Source organism: Falco punctatus (genome assembly GCF_963210335.1).
Source record: "Falco punctatus genome assembly, chromosome: 6".
Lineage (NCBI taxonomy): Eukaryota > Metazoa > Chordata > Aves > Falconiformes > Falconidae > Falco > Falco punctatus.
This window is the reverse complement of record NC_137585.1, coordinates 52,460,642-52,477,878: the sequence shown is the minus strand read 5'-3', so window position 1 is coordinate 52,477,878 and position 17,237 is coordinate 52,460,642. Positions and strand designations below refer to the sequence as shown.

At 43.1% G+C, this 17,237-nt stretch overlaps 1 protein-coding gene across 3 annotated transcripts; it reads left to right on the top strand.

Moving 5' to 3' along the window:
- The first annotated feature begins 5,053 nt into the window (after positions 1-5,053).
- Positions 5,054-16,204, top strand: AMIGO2 (adhesion molecule with Ig like domain 2). Of its 3 annotated transcripts, none has more exons than XM_080392313.1 (2): positions 5,054-7,639; positions 14,463-16,204. In XM_080392313.1, exon 2 carries the CDS (start codon positions 14,536-14,538, stop codon positions 16,099-16,101), a length of 1,566 nt encoding a protein of 521 aa, XP_080248439.1. In that variant the 5' UTR covers positions 5,054-7,639; positions 14,463-14,535; the 3' UTR covers positions 16,102-16,204. The 3 variants fall into 3 exon arrangements, with proteins under 3 accessions (XP_080248439.1, XP_080248440.1, XP_080248441.1); XM_080392314.1 differs by lacking the exon at positions 5,054-7,639 and adding an exon at positions 7,669-8,435; XM_080392315.1 differs by lacking the exon at positions 5,054-7,639 and adding an exon at positions 7,669-8,482.
- Positions 16,205-17,237: the final 1,033 nt, after the last annotated feature.

Below are 17,237 nucleotides of genomic sequence, written 5' to 3'. Positions count from 1 at the left end.
TACTTAATGTTACTGCAGGTGGTAACTAAAGCAATGACTTGTGGAAGCTTCCAATCACAGTGGCTTTTTTTTTGCACAAGATCAGAAGATGTTTCTCTGCTTTATTTGCAAGGTAATAATTTTTCAAAATACTTTTCTTCCTCTTTAAAATTGGTCTCAAGTTTTTTTCCAGCTACATTTGAAGTTCAAAGGACAAGCTGTTCTGAAATATTTTGAGATTATTCTCAATATGCTAATTTTTCTCAGTTCTCCATTTTTCAAAATGCAAGCACTCAGACACCATCAGCCACCCAGATACCACAGGTGTATTGGAAATGAATCCTTATTAGCAGAGACCATAACCTCAGCTGAGTATATTGATAAGGATATATAATACGGTCTTAAAATTTAATAAAAATGTACTGATTTATACACAGGCATTGACCACTACATTGAATCAGGGATACTATCAGGTCCAGAAGTTGATCTCATATCTCTTGCCAGATCATATGTCTCAAAACATAGTCAAATAAAAAAAAAAACAAAAAAAAAACCAAAAAAAAAACAAAACCAACCCAGAATTATTTCCATGAGTCTTGCCATTCGTACCACTAACAGGGTTTAAAAGGGATTTTCAGACATCACTTGTCATGAAGTCTAGCCCAGAACAGATGCTGATACTGACTTTTCCCTCAGCACAAGACACAAGTCAGACCAAGAGAGCAGGACAGGGCATTCCAGTTTCTGCAAACACAAATAAACTTCAGAGCAAGCTGTGCCAAACAGCATTGTGATTGTTTCAGTCCTGAAATCTAAGGGTTAGGAAGAAGAAGAGAAAGGTTATCTGCAAAATCTGAAATGACTCAGGCATGCTCAGTGTGAGAGGCCACCCCAGCACTCCCACGGGCACTGCAAGCAAGAAGGTAAATACAAGTTCATTGTGGAGAGATGTTGCTGCATTGAACTGTGCTGGTTTATAGCTGTAACAGAAAGAATGAGCAGCATACTGAACACGATTCTGCATGTAAATGAAATTGTACTCTTATGGTAACCATTGCTGATTTCAAGACACACGGTGATAAATAATCGGCAATGTGTACTTTTATTTCCAGCTTATATATGGCCAAAAGGAATAAGCAGGGAAGCTGCATCCATGTCCTGGATGACATTACCAGTTCCCAACAGATTTTTTTCTTATATCTTTTTTTTTTTTCCCCCCCAAAAATAATGACTAATGATAGTGGATGATTGTGTTCATTCCTGTTACTAGTTACAGCAAAGTCAGAGCAATTTCAGCCTGGATTAACATGGATTATAAAAATCCTTGGAAAGCATTGTTCACCAACGTAACGTACAATTTTCTTTTGTTCCTACATAGTTTTCCTATGTTATTTGGCAACTACTTGCTAAATGCTAGTAGCAAAATATATGCTTTAAAAGGGACACTGGCTGGGGCAAAGGCATCACAGTAATTGTTAACAGCTTCAGTTTGTTTTATAAAAGGTAACAATATAAAATTGGTTCACATCTTCAAAACAGTATTTCTGGTGCCTTACAGCCAGAACACATTACCATGAGGAGGCAGAAAACTGTCTGTCCTTTGCAGATGTGTAACTACCTTCCTCTCCCCACCCCAAGCAAACTCATAGCATCACTGTACTAGACCCAGCATCTTCATATCAGCCTGGAGGATCCTACAACACCAGGCTCCACACACTGGTCACAGCACAGAAAGGGGGCCCACATGTGGCACCCCGAGTCATATGAAAAAAAGAGATGCCGAAGAAGACTGCAGGTGTGGGTTGACCTTCTAGACAGGCTTTTTACTACATCTATATATATATTTTTTTTTTTTAATTATTTTTTTTTTTTTATGCAATGCACCACCTCCTGTGCTCTCTGCCACTCTATGAGTCCAGGCACGAGGCACACTCACCTGACAGATCATGTTTAAAACTGATCATTCATGGTCTGCCATGTCCAGCATGTGGGGGTTTGGAATGGGCAGAGAAAATGTGCAGAAGCTTCATGAAAAGTATGAGGGGGAGCAGGAGGTAAAAGCGAAATAAATGAGTCACACATTCAATATAAGAGACCTCACAGAACCTCCTCAACCTCTTACCAGTGCTGCATAACCACAATATGGGTTTGCCCTATAGCTCTTGAGAAGTATAGCCACTCTAGTGCTGTATCTGTGAACAATTAAAGTCAAGAGGGTGAGACCTCCCTTATGCCTGATATTGCAAATCTAGAGATTATTCACCAATACCTCCTATTTTGCCATAGGGTAGTATTCAAGTTTTAATAGAAAATCCAATTCCATGTTCTCTCTTTAGACGTTATTTTACAGTTACTGTCGTAACTCACTACAGCCCATTATATTGCAAAATGAATCTGGTGTTCTGAAAAGCTTTTCTGCTTTTATTTTAGCTATATGTGAGACATAGGGTGTCTTGAGAAATAAGTAATGCTTGACTGCATTCAAAATCACCTTTTTAAGTCCATCAGCAAGGTTTATTTCCATGAAGAACTTCATTTTAAAGGTTAGGTTACCTACCTGTTATCATAGAAAAGCTATCATACTGCTTTAAAAGAGACTGCTCGAGGCCATGACAAATTACTTTCCCAAATGTTCTTACTATTAAAGGCTAAACTCACTGAACCAATAACTTTCTGTTAATTTGTAACATTTTCTCAAGCACTGCCGTTGGAATAGAAAATGAAAATAAATTATCCTCCAGTGCTTAACAATGCCTTCCTTGCATATAAATGTGCTCCAAAGATTGGAAGACTGCTTAACAATTTTTCTGGGTGTATATGAGATCTGCAAACTCTAAGATGTAAGGACCTTAAAAATCCACAAGGACAGACAAGCCACTGACAGCTCCATTGCTTCCAAACTTTTAGATTTCAACAGCCAATTTAGCTCAAAAGAAGAATGCATTTCAGAATGTTCATTTACTTTTGATAATACATATGAAGCACACCTGTGGACAATGAACACTTTGATTCAAGCTATTTCAGTGTTTTAGAAATCATCCAGGACATAAACTTCATGTTCTATAGGTTATAAACAAACTTGATGACACCAGCACACGGCAAGGAGACCCCTAAAGTAAATTCATTTGATTAACAGAGACACTTAAGATGTATCGGCTGGTCTTTTCCTCATCTTTGGTTTTATGAAGTCCTTGAGATAGCAGAGACATCAGAGAGAACTGCAAGTGACAGCAAATCTGCCAAACAGAGGAACTGACATTTTGGGTACTAAAGAGGCATTTGAATGGAGAAAGGGCAAGAAGTCAGGGCTAAATCAATCAATATAAGTAGCAAAAAGCTTTTATCCTAAAGTATACCCACTCCTAATGAGAACCTCAATTTAACATTAGCCACTCTGACTCCCTGTTCAATAGTACTTACTAGCTGGTGGCAATTCTGAGGGCAGAATGGGGAAAGATAGCACCGGTAGACAGGTGATACTCCATGTGTCTTTGAACTTTCCCTCCAGACTTGCAGATCTATAAATCTGAAAATAAGAAGCAATAGAATATGTTGGAGTAACAGAGGGAGAAAGGGCATTTCTGAATATCTAGGGATGGGGAGCAAGGAATTTCTTGCCTGAGTAGGGAGTATGTTCTTCCTACATCCCACCCATCAGGCTAAAGAATCACTCTTTCATTTTCTTTACCCTTAGTCCAATTAATAGAATTAATTCATTCCCATGTGGGAGTACAAAAGGAGGTTTTCCACAGGAAAAAAAAAAAAAAAGAAAGTCTGAGCCCTTGGAGACTAAGCAGCCTAGTGAGCTGTGTCCTGGTGGAGGAGCTGTGCTCAGGGCCCAACTTCAAACTAGTTGGAAAACAGAGCTGAAAAGAGCAATTACAACTTTCAGGTGACAGTCCTGCTCATCATCTGATATATAAATGCTTTAAAGACCATGCCTGCCTCTGCCATCCCTGCCAGACCTGTCTTTTGTTTCTCTTCACCCCCTTGAGGCACTGCAGGATTCCACCCTCCAGTTCCCTGACAGGGCAGCAGCCGAAAGCACTAGAGTCTTGACAGTCCAAGCATTTGTGCTTGTGTCTCACACTGAAACCCAGACAGGATCCATGGACTCCGCGTGCTCGGCTAAGGGGCTTAGGCTTGGTCCACTAGATGTTGTAAAGCTGTTTGGTGTAGACTTTATTTAAAATACTGTCAGCTACCACTTTCTTCTAAAACATGGTGGGGGGGAAAAGGAGTTAACTCTTTCCCCCCGGTACTCACAAATCAATGTTTGAGTCCTTATGCAACTTGCTTCCTTGCCTTCCCCTAGGGGTTCAGAGTTCATGCAGCTGGGACTGCAGCCCACCTCTCCCAGCACTAACCACCAGTCTACACTTACACTGAGACAGAACTAATTCATGACCAAGAGAGAGGAATCACAAAAAGGAGAGATGACCTCTAATCCTTTTTAATGTGTGCTATCTAATGGCTATAATGCATACAATCAGGCCTTAAACTGGAGACTGGGTATCCTTCTTCCTGCATGAGCACTACGGCAGAAAACCCGTGCCCTTGTCAGAAGCAGAGTGTAAGAGAGGTGGAGGATATTCCTTTCTTCCGGTTCCCCACTCCTAACTCCTAATTCACCCAACAGTTACAGCGTTTGCTCATGAAGGGACTGTAAATTCTCTGAAGACAAAGTGAATAAGGATCCTGCTTTTGAAAAAAGACCTTTAATGATTTACCAAAAAAAAAAAAAAAAGGCTTTTTTTCTGAAGATACTACAGGCATTTCTTTATTTGTGGAGGTTTTCAGCGTACAGGAGAAATATCATTATTAAAAGCTCTTCTCAAGCCCCATCACTCTGTCTGGCACTGCACAAGGCATGAAAACAAGAACTGAAAAGCTTTCACTAACAGATAGTTTGGTACAGGGGCAGGGAAACACAGGCAGGATCCTGATGGTTTTGGAAGAAGCAGGCAGCTATCAGCAATTCCCTGCAATAAAAATCTCTACTGGTGACGCCAGAAACCTTAAATTTGTACAGATTATCAAAAGAAAGGTTTCATGTCCTAATTAATGCACTGTCAGCTTCACACAGCTTGTGCCCATGTATGATCAACAAAGATTTTTGATAGGTACTGTTTCCACATCAGTATTATTTGGCAGAAGAAAGATAATTACCAATTGTTCCCCTCCAAATTAGATTTTTAAAAACAATATTCCTTGTAATTTAATATGTAACAACTGACAAAAGCACCTTTATGTTGTGAAATAGCCCAATGAATTAGATTGCATCAAGCCATGAATAAACTTGTCAGCATTCAGTGGGAACAAAGAATTGCTGGGGCCACAACCAGCTGTTTCCAGATTTACAAGGATCTTGTGGTTCTAAACTCCTTTCAGGCTGTTCAATGCATCCCTTGATCATGATTTCTCTGCAAAGTCTGCTTATTGGCAGATGGCATCTATCTGTAAGCTGAGCAGCTCATGTAAGGATCATCACAATTCCCATCAATTTCTTGAGCATCTGGACCCTGAGATCTCCAACATAAAAAGCAAATCCCAGTCAGCATTAACGAGGAAAAAAAAAATGGAAAACAAAATTCTTATTGCCTTAAGAACTAGAAACGTCACTGTGATTTGGATCCTGCCTTCCCCAAAGTAATTATCTCTATGTCCAGATCTCATGGCTGGAAATCTAAATAACTTAGCTACAAGCAACACTGTCACTTTGCACCTACCAGTGCTCTACTCTTACTGAGGTGTGAACAAACTGCAATTAAAATTGTTGGTATTTTAAAACCAGTTTAGTTTAAAGAAAGTGTGTAATATACTCACAAATGGACAGGTACTCCATATGCTACCACAGAAAGAATTTTCATTCCATAGGTAAGTTTTAACAAAGAATTCAGGCTCAACATTTTCAGTTTTGACAGCAGGGGGGGGGAGACTAAAAATATTACTATCGTCTTCCTCAGACTGTATTGGCAATGTGATCAGCCTAAGATTTCCCCCAATATTTTGATACAACAAGGCAACTAGAACAGTTTAATGGTTTATTCCAAATGGAGATAACAAGCTTTAAACAATGAATATTCCAATGGAGGGTCTGAAACCAATCAATGCAGAATCAATAACCTGAAGATTAAAATTATTTCACTGGTGTATCATCCAAATGCACGGAACTGCAGAAATTCAACAGAAAATAAAAATGATTAATAAAAAGATGAATTTTTATGATAAGATAGTGCTCAAAAAGTCTTTGAAATCAATAGCAATGTCACACATGGCTCACCGGGCTTAAATCTGTGTTCAATCACATCTTTTAACAGGTAACTTGCACCATACTAAAGAGTTTTAGTTTGCCTGTAGCATGAATTTTTGAACAAGGAACCCTTGAGCATTATATGTAGCCACGAACCCTCATATTAAAAATCACTGTGCTATGTGCCCTTGGAAGAAAAGTGTGATTTACAGCAGCTTTAATACACAAGCCCGTTTGCTGAGAATTATTCTATAAACTGTATGTCTGGATGACAATAAATCCACAATCTCTGTTGTTTGCTAAACTAGCCCCTGTTCAGTTTCAGTCTCTAAATGCGGGGCACTCTAAACGACGGTGGAAATGTAGTGAGAAACTTGGCTGGGGGAGGTTAAAACCGGTGTGCCAGAGGGAAGGTGTTCCCAGGCTTTCGGCTGCAGCTTTGCCTCTCCCTGGCCAGGTCGGGCTTCCCCCCTTGCCGCAGCTGTCCCGCTGATCCCACGGTCCAGACAAGCCGGTACGTGGCAATTCATCTCAGGTAATCCCCTGTGTCAGATGAGAGGCTCTTCTGTTCCCGTCAAAGCCCAGTTTACTGGGAGCCTCCGTGCGGGTTGACCGTCCAGTTAACTGAGGGACTGCTTTCCTCAGCTAACACAACGCATTTTAAATCTGCCGGCCCCTCATGAACGCCCCGCGGTTCCGTCTCCGCTCACGGGAGCTTGGATGATTTAACAGGGCCGGCACCTCCCGCGGCGCCCCCCGACAGCCCTGCCCCCGGCGGCGGAGCGGGGCTGCCGCGGCGCCGAGGAGCTGTCGGGCGGGATCGGGGCTGCTTTGCACCGGAGCGGGGGGATCGGGGCTGCTCTGCACCGGAGCGGGGGGCTGAGCCCGCCTGGGGCGGGGGGCGCTTTGCTCTCGCTTGGCTGGGAAGCGGCGCGGTGCGGAGCGGGGCGGCGGGCACTCCCCCGCACGGGTCCGCGGCCCCCGGGGAGGCGGGGGGCGGAGCGGGGGCAGGCGGTGCGCTCCTCCCCCGGGGCACCGGCAGCTCCGTCCCGCTGCCGCGGAAACCCCCGGGAGCGCGTGGGGGAAGCGGAGCTGGGTCCGGCGCAGCGCGGGGGGGAGGGAGGAGGCAGGAGGGGATAAAAGCCCCGGCGCCGCTGTGACCGGGCGCCTCCTGCCTTTCCTCCTTACCCGCCGCCGGCACCGGGCCTCCGCCGCATCCCTGGGGGCAGCGGCCAGCACTGCCCGCGCCCGCGGGGGAGCGCACCGGGGCCGCTGCCGCGCTCTCGGCGGCCCCCAACTTCCCCCGGCGGCGGCGAAGCGGAGCGGAGCATGCGGGGCCGGGGCTGGCGGCGGCGGCGGGGCCGGCATCGCCCTTCCCGGACATGAAGCGGCCGCAGGGAGCTCCAGGTAACGCTGCCCGGCGGGGAGGCGGAGCAGGCATCCCCCCCGGTCGCCGGGCTGTGGCGGGCGGGCAGGGTCCGGAGCCGGGGCTGAGAGAGGCCGCCGGAGCCGGGGGCGAGCGCAGCCCGGCAGCGGCCGGCATCGACCCAGCTCCTACCTCCGCCGCGCAGCGGAGCGGCGGTGTCCGAGCCTGCTGGGGGGAGGCGGTGAGAGACCCCCCGGGGGAGTGTGGGCGAGGCGAGGGTACAGCTCGGTGCCTGCGGGTGCCCCCGCCCCGATGCCGGCACAGCCCGCCGGGCTCGCCGAAACTTTGCACTCCTCCAGCCCCTGGTAGGGATCGGGGGGCTGCAGCAAGCAGTGCCCATCGGAAGGCTGGCAGGACACCCCCCCCCCCCCCCCCCCCCCCCCTCCGTCGTAGGCAAGGGGATTTCTCTAAAGTTTAGTCCGTCAGAGCAGCTTTTGGAGGCGGTAAGGATCCTATGCTGGGCAACTAAACTTTCGTTAAGATCTGGCATTGCTTGGAGACTGGTTGCTGACACTGTAACAGACACTGCCGCTTATCATTGCATTTTTTCTTAATTATTTGCTGATCTCCTTAGCAACTGAAGTCATTTGCAAGGTTTAAGCTATGGTGCAGCTTGATTTACAAAGTAACATGGCAAAACCGATACATTTGTTGTTTCACTGATGCATATCTCCCTTGTACTCTCTCGAGAGGGGTAAGAGCTGCGGTGTGTTGACTCCACGTAGCTGGTACCGCCATAAACAGACTGCTGATGATTAGTCCAACCCAGGCTCTGTGGTACGTCACCCGCTTGCTCATCCGTGTCTCAGTTTGCTTTAAACCAAGTGAGTTATCATGGGTGAAAAAAAATAAAATATATATATCTTCAGAGAAATTCAATCTTTAGTGAGGGATGAGTGGGAGAAGATAGTTTTAGCTTGCTAGGGTTACTAGGGCAACTTCATCTCTTAATTCAGCACTATTGAGGTCTGGCCAGGTGCTGGCTAAGGGAGAGCACTCCATTTGCCAGACTGACCTCAGGATCAGCTTGCTGCAAAGGTGATGTAAAGCCATTTTTTTTCATTGCTGTTAGGTCCTGCATCAAGCACAGCTTAGTCCAGTTCAGGGATTATACCAGTGTATCAAGGTATCACCCAGAGGTAGCTCACCAACACTCTCTGCCGTCCAATCCATCATGTCACTAAATCTCATGGATTACGATGGTCGGGTAATCCAGATCTGCTCAGTCAAAAATGCTGAGCACAGCTATCAGGCAGATTTGATGCAGAGGGTGCCCTTCCCACTTACAAGTGATAAAAGCAGAGTAGAGCCTGGAGTGAGGTAGCCACTACAGCCATATTTCTTCTGACAGCATCCCCCCTACCCAGACGCGCACAAGGAACAGAAGTTTATGCAGACCTTCCTTATAAGTGTAACATTTAAAAAGATTAATTATGTAGGATGCCACTGCTCTGTTTGTAATTAATGGCTGTGTCATGTACTTCAGCAGGATTCATAAAGTTAGGATTAAAAGCATGAATAATTGTACTTGTACAATATTCTTTTTATAAATTAATAAAACCCCATTCTAACAGTTACTTTTTCTTCTGAGTTCATGAGGAAAGCTTTGTCAAATGCCATGGGGAAAAAAAAAAGACTGTGAGAAAACATTGTTAACACCTGAGCCATCGCTGTTTTATTTTATGTATCATATCTAACTAATACAGCCCTGACTTAGCTGATGTGTAAACTGGTAAGAGGGAGAGATCAGCTGTATGGGCACTGGAAGTCAATGGAAAGGCACAAAGGTGCGTGAGAGGCTTGTGGACTGGCGAGACTAGCGGACAGATGAGTCAGAGGAGACATGGCACAAGGGAAAAAGCTAGGAGATGTAGAAATGCTGTGGGCCTTTTGGAGGATAGACCGAGATCTTTAATATTCTCCAGTGTTTGAGCTCTCTAAAGGCCCAACAGTATTTCTGCAGTAGTACAGCATGGTTGTGTACTAATATTTGCATTTTCACTGTGCAGAAAGTGCCAGTCAGATGTGGGACTGTTTGCATCACCGATGTATTGGAAGATGCTATTCCTACTGTAAAGCATTTATCAATCCAGTTTGTTCAACACTGAAAAAACTAATGGTAGCATTTGCAAAAGCATTCAGGTGACTCGTGAGCTCTGGTTCGATTCACTGCTTAGATTAAGAGACGTGCCACATGAAGATTTTTTTTAACAAAGTCTCAAATGAACTGGGAGAGGTAGCTTGGTGTACAGGTTTCCCTGGAAGAGACAGCAATAAGCCTGAAGGTACTTACTGGAGAAGAGAAAGCTGGTGTAGAGACTATTAATGTAGCATTACTGGAGAGAGAGTGGAGTGGAGAGACAGCTCAGAGAGAGTGGAAATAAGTGTTTGGGACATTAGTTGATCTTGCAGTGATAGCTGATGGCAAAGATGTTTATGGTTGCCTGGCATTCCGCTTTTCCATAAGAAGCTTTAGGTGCTCATTACTTTTAAAAAAAACCCAAACAAACTAAAAAAAAACAAACAAACAAAAATCAACAACAACAAAAAACCCCAACAAAATCAACCAACTGAAATAAAACACCAATAAACACACATTAAAAAAAATCAAAACCAAGGGTCAAGTCCTCAGCTTCTCTAGGAGTTGATCTGTTAGTCAAGTGAGCTGCTCCTGACAACAGAGGATATTCCCTATTATAGGAGAACGTGTCCTGCATTTCTTCTCAAATAGTTAAGAAACATGTTCTCCATTACTGCACAGATGATTCATCTCAGGGAGTACTGTGTTTTTGGCAGTGAATTTAAAATATCACACTTTCATACCACAAAGAAATTATTTCTTGAAAAGAATTCAAGTACAAAACTCCCAACCATGCCCTTCACTTTACTATAAATCAAAAAAGCTGTTTATCCAGCTCATTCAGAAATAATGGTGAAGTACTTAGCCAGAGTCTGTTGGCACATGTTAGCTGGTAGTATTTAATAGCACTATCTCTCTCGAGAAAACATGTAATACTGAAGTTTGTAAAATAGCATTTTTCTAAGACCTGAAGTAATGTTACTGGGATGAAAGAAAATGCCACTTTTTAATGTAAGGCTGATTGTAGAATTTTTATTTTTTTTTTTTTTGCCAATTAACGTGTACACATTGCTAACCCAGAAATGCTTATGCAGTCATTTTAAACAAGTTCAAATGATCACACAGGTTATAAATATTGGTGTTGAACATGCTTGGCTTCACAGACCATCCTGTGTAATCTATGCAGAAGTTTTGGGGAACGCGGGTTGAGAAGCAAATTGCAACTCAACAGTCCTACTCTCCAAAAAGGCAAAGAACCTCTTGGAATTGTAGGCACTGCACGGGGAGTTGGGCATGACAAGGAAGGTTTCCACCTCTCAGGGCACTCTCCAAATAGTTTTCTGTGTCCCATGGTATGTTTACAAAGCCTAAAATTTGGATTTACCTGAAACAGTTTTCATCTGGCAACGTCAATGAGCTTTAGAAATGGAAAACCCAGTTTTCAGCTCTTGCAAACTGGTTTTGCTCCTTAGAAGTCAAAGGCATTATGCTGATCTACACCAGCCGCTGATCTGCCTTTGGGATTTGATTGCAAACTGGCTCAGAGTTTCTGGTGAGATAGTAGTAGGTATGGACGGAAATGAATATGCAAGGCGATTTCATGTATTAAACTTGTAATCTTTCCAGAACTGAGCATTGACATAGTATGTTGCATTTGCAGTATCTCCAGGATCACAGTACTATTCAACATAGGAGCTGATTTTTCAAAGTGCTATTCATCTTTTTGCAGGTGTATTTACATGACAAATTAGGCTGCATATGTTGCAGAATCAGGCAATTCTAATATTAGTGGGAAAGGCAACCTATGTAGCAGCAGCTTGTCTCCCATTTTGTGGGTGCTGTATAATTCAGTCTTCACACACATGGTTTATGATACACATATATGGTTTTCGGATACCTTGTTTCATGCAATATACTAACTAAATGAGCAGTTATCAAATTATTTTTTCATCTGTCAGTGTGTTTCCATTGTGCCTTAGGCACTGCATGCCATACAAATCCACACCAAAGTAAAGAATTATTTCTTGATGGTCATTTCTATAATGCTTCATAGGTCTCACCCTCTAGAAGAATTTGTATCTATCAACTGTTGCCATAGGCTAGCTAGCTAGCAAAAACAACCACGTTAGGTGCTTAGGACTGGTTAAAAAAAATAAATTGCTCTGGCTTCCTATCTTCTCAATGAAAACCCCATGCAGTTAGATACTTCAGTAGGATCTAAAAGCCTAGAAGATACTAATCTTTTATTCAAATCAATCTATTTATTTTTAGAATATTTCTATAGTTAAGAACATGTTGCTATACCTCTTTTACAGACAGGGAAGCAAGGAGAAGCCCTTACAGTCAGAAGTGCCAGCTAGCATCAGAGCATTTTAACTCTCATCTCAGCACTTCTTCAGATCAGTCCTTCCCAAACTTAATGTGCAGAGGTTCCTTATTTTCTAAGCATCAGGCTGGTTACTGCAATATGTTCCTTATTTTCTAACAGTCACCACTTCACATAATTTGCCTGATCTCACAGGAATTCTTTGGCAGAGACCAGATTATGCTCCAGTTCTCAGGTACATTTACTGAGCCCTGGATATAATCACCCTTTCTTCTCCCTGTTCCTCCTCAGAACTTGTGCACAGTGTGAGGAAAGTGTTTGGGGAAAAAAAAAAAGATTAAGTTATCATGTAACTGAAGACTGTACATAAAATTGAAAATGGCACAGAAAACCTTCATTCTGACACTTCAATTTTTGAGCACTTGACTTGGCAGTCTTGCCGTTCTTTTAATACAGTTTTTGGGAGTGCAAACATTTAAAGCTAATGTGTATGTAAGTGCTTGTGAAAGGTGAATTCTCCCATCCTGCTGCACTCATATTTCTTCTTTCAGTGGGTCATTAGGAGGTCCAGCTCTTTAGATCCATTGCACATCATCTACCACTTGACTTAAGAGTAGACTTGTCAGCAGAAAACAGCAGCCGGCCAGACTGACAAAGGGTTAGAGGGGAGGGGAGCAAGGAGCTGAGGGGGAGTGGAATTGAGTGCATTTCACATATATTAACTATTTGCATAGATAATCTTAGACTTATAAGTAGCAGATGCAAATTCTCCAGAGAAGTGTGTTTTAAGGTCCACCTCCTGAAACTCTCACCTCTCTTCTGCGTAACCCTCTTCTTGCCCTTTACACCCTCCCCACTTGCTTTTCCAGTCTCCTATGCCTCAACAGACTTCATCCTCAAACTACCTCCTCCTCAGTTGCTTCATCTGCAACGACGATGATGCTCTGTTAGCATTTTCCTCCCCTGGTTTTGCCCTTCCTCCTCTATGCATCTCTCATCCTCCTTTTCCCTCTCTCTTCTTCTTTGGCTGCTTCTGTGCCCCGCTGTCCTCCACCTTTTAGGTCTTGATTTTAATGTTTTTGTACTCAAGACTCACCCTTTCCTCAGCCATCTTGGCTCATCAGATAACACAACTTCTCCTTTTATTGTGCTTCTTTCTGTCTGTGGTTGCTTCTTTCTCCTCCTCCCTGCTGCCCGCGGGCAGCCTCCCAGCTCCTGGCCATAGCTGCTGTCAGCAGCACAGAGCAGAGATTGCAGGTTCTGTCCTGCTCAGATACTGTACCAACAGGTGGGTGAGATTGGAGAAATGAGGTTAATATGTGGGAGCTGAATACCACGCTTGAGCTGTGAAGGGGTGGGTATAATCAATGCAGATGGATTCACCTGGGAATTTACTGACAAACTCTTAATAGGTATCCACGGAGAATGAAAGTGAGCAGAAACGTTCATTACTCTGCAACGTATGTGTACATTTTCTTAGCAGATGGCAAAAAGTATATCCCTTGGCACAGAATCACTACCCTGCCAAACGTTACGTCCCTCCTTCAAACCATAGTGACACTAAAATATTCTCAGAAAAGAGCATGGTTGGGTTTGTTCTTACTATTGAAGCATGAGCAAAACAGTCTTTTCCTGTATTAAGTTTTGAGAAATGGCTGACCCATTCTTACTGAAAGTTCCCCAAATTTGTGCCTGAGGTAGGCACCAGACGTGAACATTTCCTCCTCAACAGTTATTCTGGCAAAGGTACAAGTAGCAGAATACAAAGTATAATACAAAATATTCCAATTGGACATCTTGAATAGCTTTAAAAATAGGCTGTTGCTACCTGAACTATCAGTTACTGAATTAAAAAAAAAAAAATCATATGACATTTAAAGCTAAGTAGTCTGAGAAAATTCTTTTCTTGAAAATGTGTGACATTTTCCAATTGGGAAGAAACACATGTTGTAACTGCTCCCCACTAGACAAAAATAAAATAGCATTTTTGGATGAGACTTTTTCTTTCCTGTACCACAAATTTTCTATCTTGTTTGATCTGGAAACAAGTCGGGGATGCATTTGCCCAGTCATGTTCCACTAGGAACTTTTCTGATTTATTTTCTGTATGAACTGTCAGAAATTGCATTACTTGCTGCAAGACAGAAGAATAATTGCATTGGTTTTGAAGAGAAAAAATGTATCTGTAGTGTGAATATTTACACAAGTGCGGGATTTCATGTTTTCATAAAACCAATATTAAGGTTACATCGCCTAAGAACAACTAAATTTTATAATTAATCGTATGAAACATTAAGGTTTAATTCCCTTTATTTTTCAAAAGGCATGAATAAGAAATCAGGCAGGGTATGAATCGTAAATGTTAATGAGCTGTACCTCTGTATCCCTCTCTTGACAGTGATTAGTCCAAAGCTAACTGCACACATAATCTGCAGCAAGGAGCACTGGGAGGCAGCTAAGAGACAGTGACAATGTCTTTAAACTGGCGGACAATTCCCACTCGACTTGGAGTTTTAAAAGTGAACTGCAAAGGACTGGCATGCCTCTTGGTCTTCACGGTGAGCATTTGCGGCAGTGCCCCAGGAATGTGTCCAACAGCCTGCATCTGTGCCAGTGATATCGTAAGCTGCACTAATAAGAACCTCTCTCGAGTGCCAGGAAATCTTTATAAATGTATGAAAAGGCTGGATCTGAGTTATAACAGAATTGGGGCTTTGGAGCCTGAATGGGTCCCACTGCTGCTGGAGAAACTGAACACTTTAATAGTCAGTCATAATAGCATTATCAGCATTGTCTCTGGAAGCTTTTCCACAATCCCGAATCTGAAGTACCTAGACTTGTCATCCAACAACCTGAAGACACTGACCAGCCCCGTGTTTCAGGAGCTAAGGGCACTGGAGGTTCTCCTGCTGTATAACAATCAGATAGCACAGATAGAGTCTTCAGCCTTCGGAGGATTGTACAAATTACAGAAACTGTACTTAAGCTATAACTCGCTCTTGCATTTCCCGCTGGACTTGTACACTGGAAAATTTAAACTGACAGACCTTGTGTTGCTGGACATTTCCTTTAATCACATCCAGTCAATGCCTGTTCAGCGCCTGAGTTCAGTGCCGGCCAAACATCTTAGTGGAATTTATCTTCATGGCAACCCATTTTATTGTGACTGTGTGCTGTACTCCATGCTAATCTTCTGGTATCAAAGGCACTTCAGCTCGGTGATGGACTTCAAAGGCGAGTACTCCTGTGTGTTGCAATCAGACCCAAGAGGTTACAATAAACTGCCTTTACTGCAGGACAACTTTCTGAATTGCTCCGAAAGCACTGTCAACAGCTCGTTCCAAGCCTTTGGGTTTATCCACAACGCCCAGGTTGGTGACAGGCTGATTGTACACTGTGACAGCAGAATCAGCGATGCAGGCACGCACTTCGTTTGGGTTAGTCCGGACAATAGATTGCTAGAGCCAGACAGGGAGACCAACAACTTTAAGGTGTTCCATAATGGCAGCCTGGAGATAACAGATGCCCAGCTAGAGGACTCGGGGCTGTATTCCTGCATTGCAATAAATAAGAAAAGACTATTAAATGAAACCATAGAGGTTAGAATAAATGTTAGCAATTTCACAGTGAACAGGTCCCATGCTCATGAAGCATTTAATACAGCTTTTACCACCCTTGCTGCCTGTGTAGCCAGTATCGTTTTAGTACTGCTGTATCTCTATCTGACCCCCTGCCCATGTCAATGTAAGGCAAAAAGGAGGAAGAGAAAGCTGAACCAAAGCTGTGCGCACTCATCCATACTGAATTCCACACTGCCGCATGAGCTGCCAGCCGACGAGAAGAAGGCTAGCACTGGTAAACGGGTGGTTTTCCTGGAACCTGTGCACGAACCAAAACACAGTCAGAACGGGAAAGTAAAACTGTTTCCTAACGACAACATCATCGCCGAGAGTATCTTAAAAACTACTCGACCAAAATCTGACTCCGATTCTGTCAACTCCGTGTTCTCAGATACACCCTTCATGCCGTCAACTTAGTCTACTGCCTGTGTTTGTACCATGCAGTTACATTTCTGAATACCTCCTTTGCTTGTAGCAACCATCAGGAAAAAAAAAAAAAAAAAAAAAAAAAAAAAACAAACAAATAAAAAGAGATAAAATGTTTTAAAAAAAAAATATATCTATTGTCGGTCCTTGAACTGTGTCTCCCCTCTCTGTGAGTGCAGGGCCATGCAGCAGTGATATTGTTCAGGAAAAGGAAAGAGCATGGCAGAAATCTGAATGTCTTCAATGCACGCTTAGCCTTGGTTTTTACTCTCTGGTCCATACACAGCAATTTCTCATGCATGTTGAGAGGGGCTTTCAGTGCACAGAGCTGACTCTTCAGCAGCAGAAGCTGACCCCTATAAAACATTCTCAGTCATGCTGATAACTCAGCTGCTCTGCAGTGAGCACAGAAGTGAACTCAGATAGCTGCTGAGAAAAATGTCCAGGCTTCCTGCAATTCCTTTTACAGGCTCATAAAATCTTTACAGTAAAGTCATGAGTTTTCTTGGATTGAACAGAACAAAAAGATCAGGTTTGCCACCAGGATGCCCGGCAGCTGGGTTAATGTTTGTGTCAAGCAGCTGATAATGTGTTTGCCAATAATTGCTTGAAAACTTTAAATGGGGGTCATTGTACTGTTGTTATTCAAAACTTAGTCATGGGATTACTCATGAGAAGTAAAGTGTTTGTGTTTGTTTATAAATATTGACACATAATGAAAAAAGGTTAAAGTTAACACATCACCTTTGCAATTTGCTTAGTTGAGGAGTAAAAGCTATCAGTCATGAAGACATGCTAATCAGCTGTAACTCATTAAGTTGGGATAACTGGATTTATTGTAATCAGTTGTCTTAAACTCTGCTCACTGTATGCTTGGCATCATATGTGGTGAACAAGCCTGCCACCGTCACCAGGGCTCCTGCTTCATCTTAGGGGTGGGTGGCTTGTCTTCAGAGGTAACTTCAAGAAACAGGGGAAATGTTTCAATTCATCTTTTCAGTGGCACATGGTTCCAGCAGTCTTAGAAAATTTGCTTCCTAGAGATTTTTCTTAAAAGAGGAAATAAATTATTTGGACAATCTCATGAAACATATAGAAGACTTTATGCACTGTGAATTCAGAAAGCA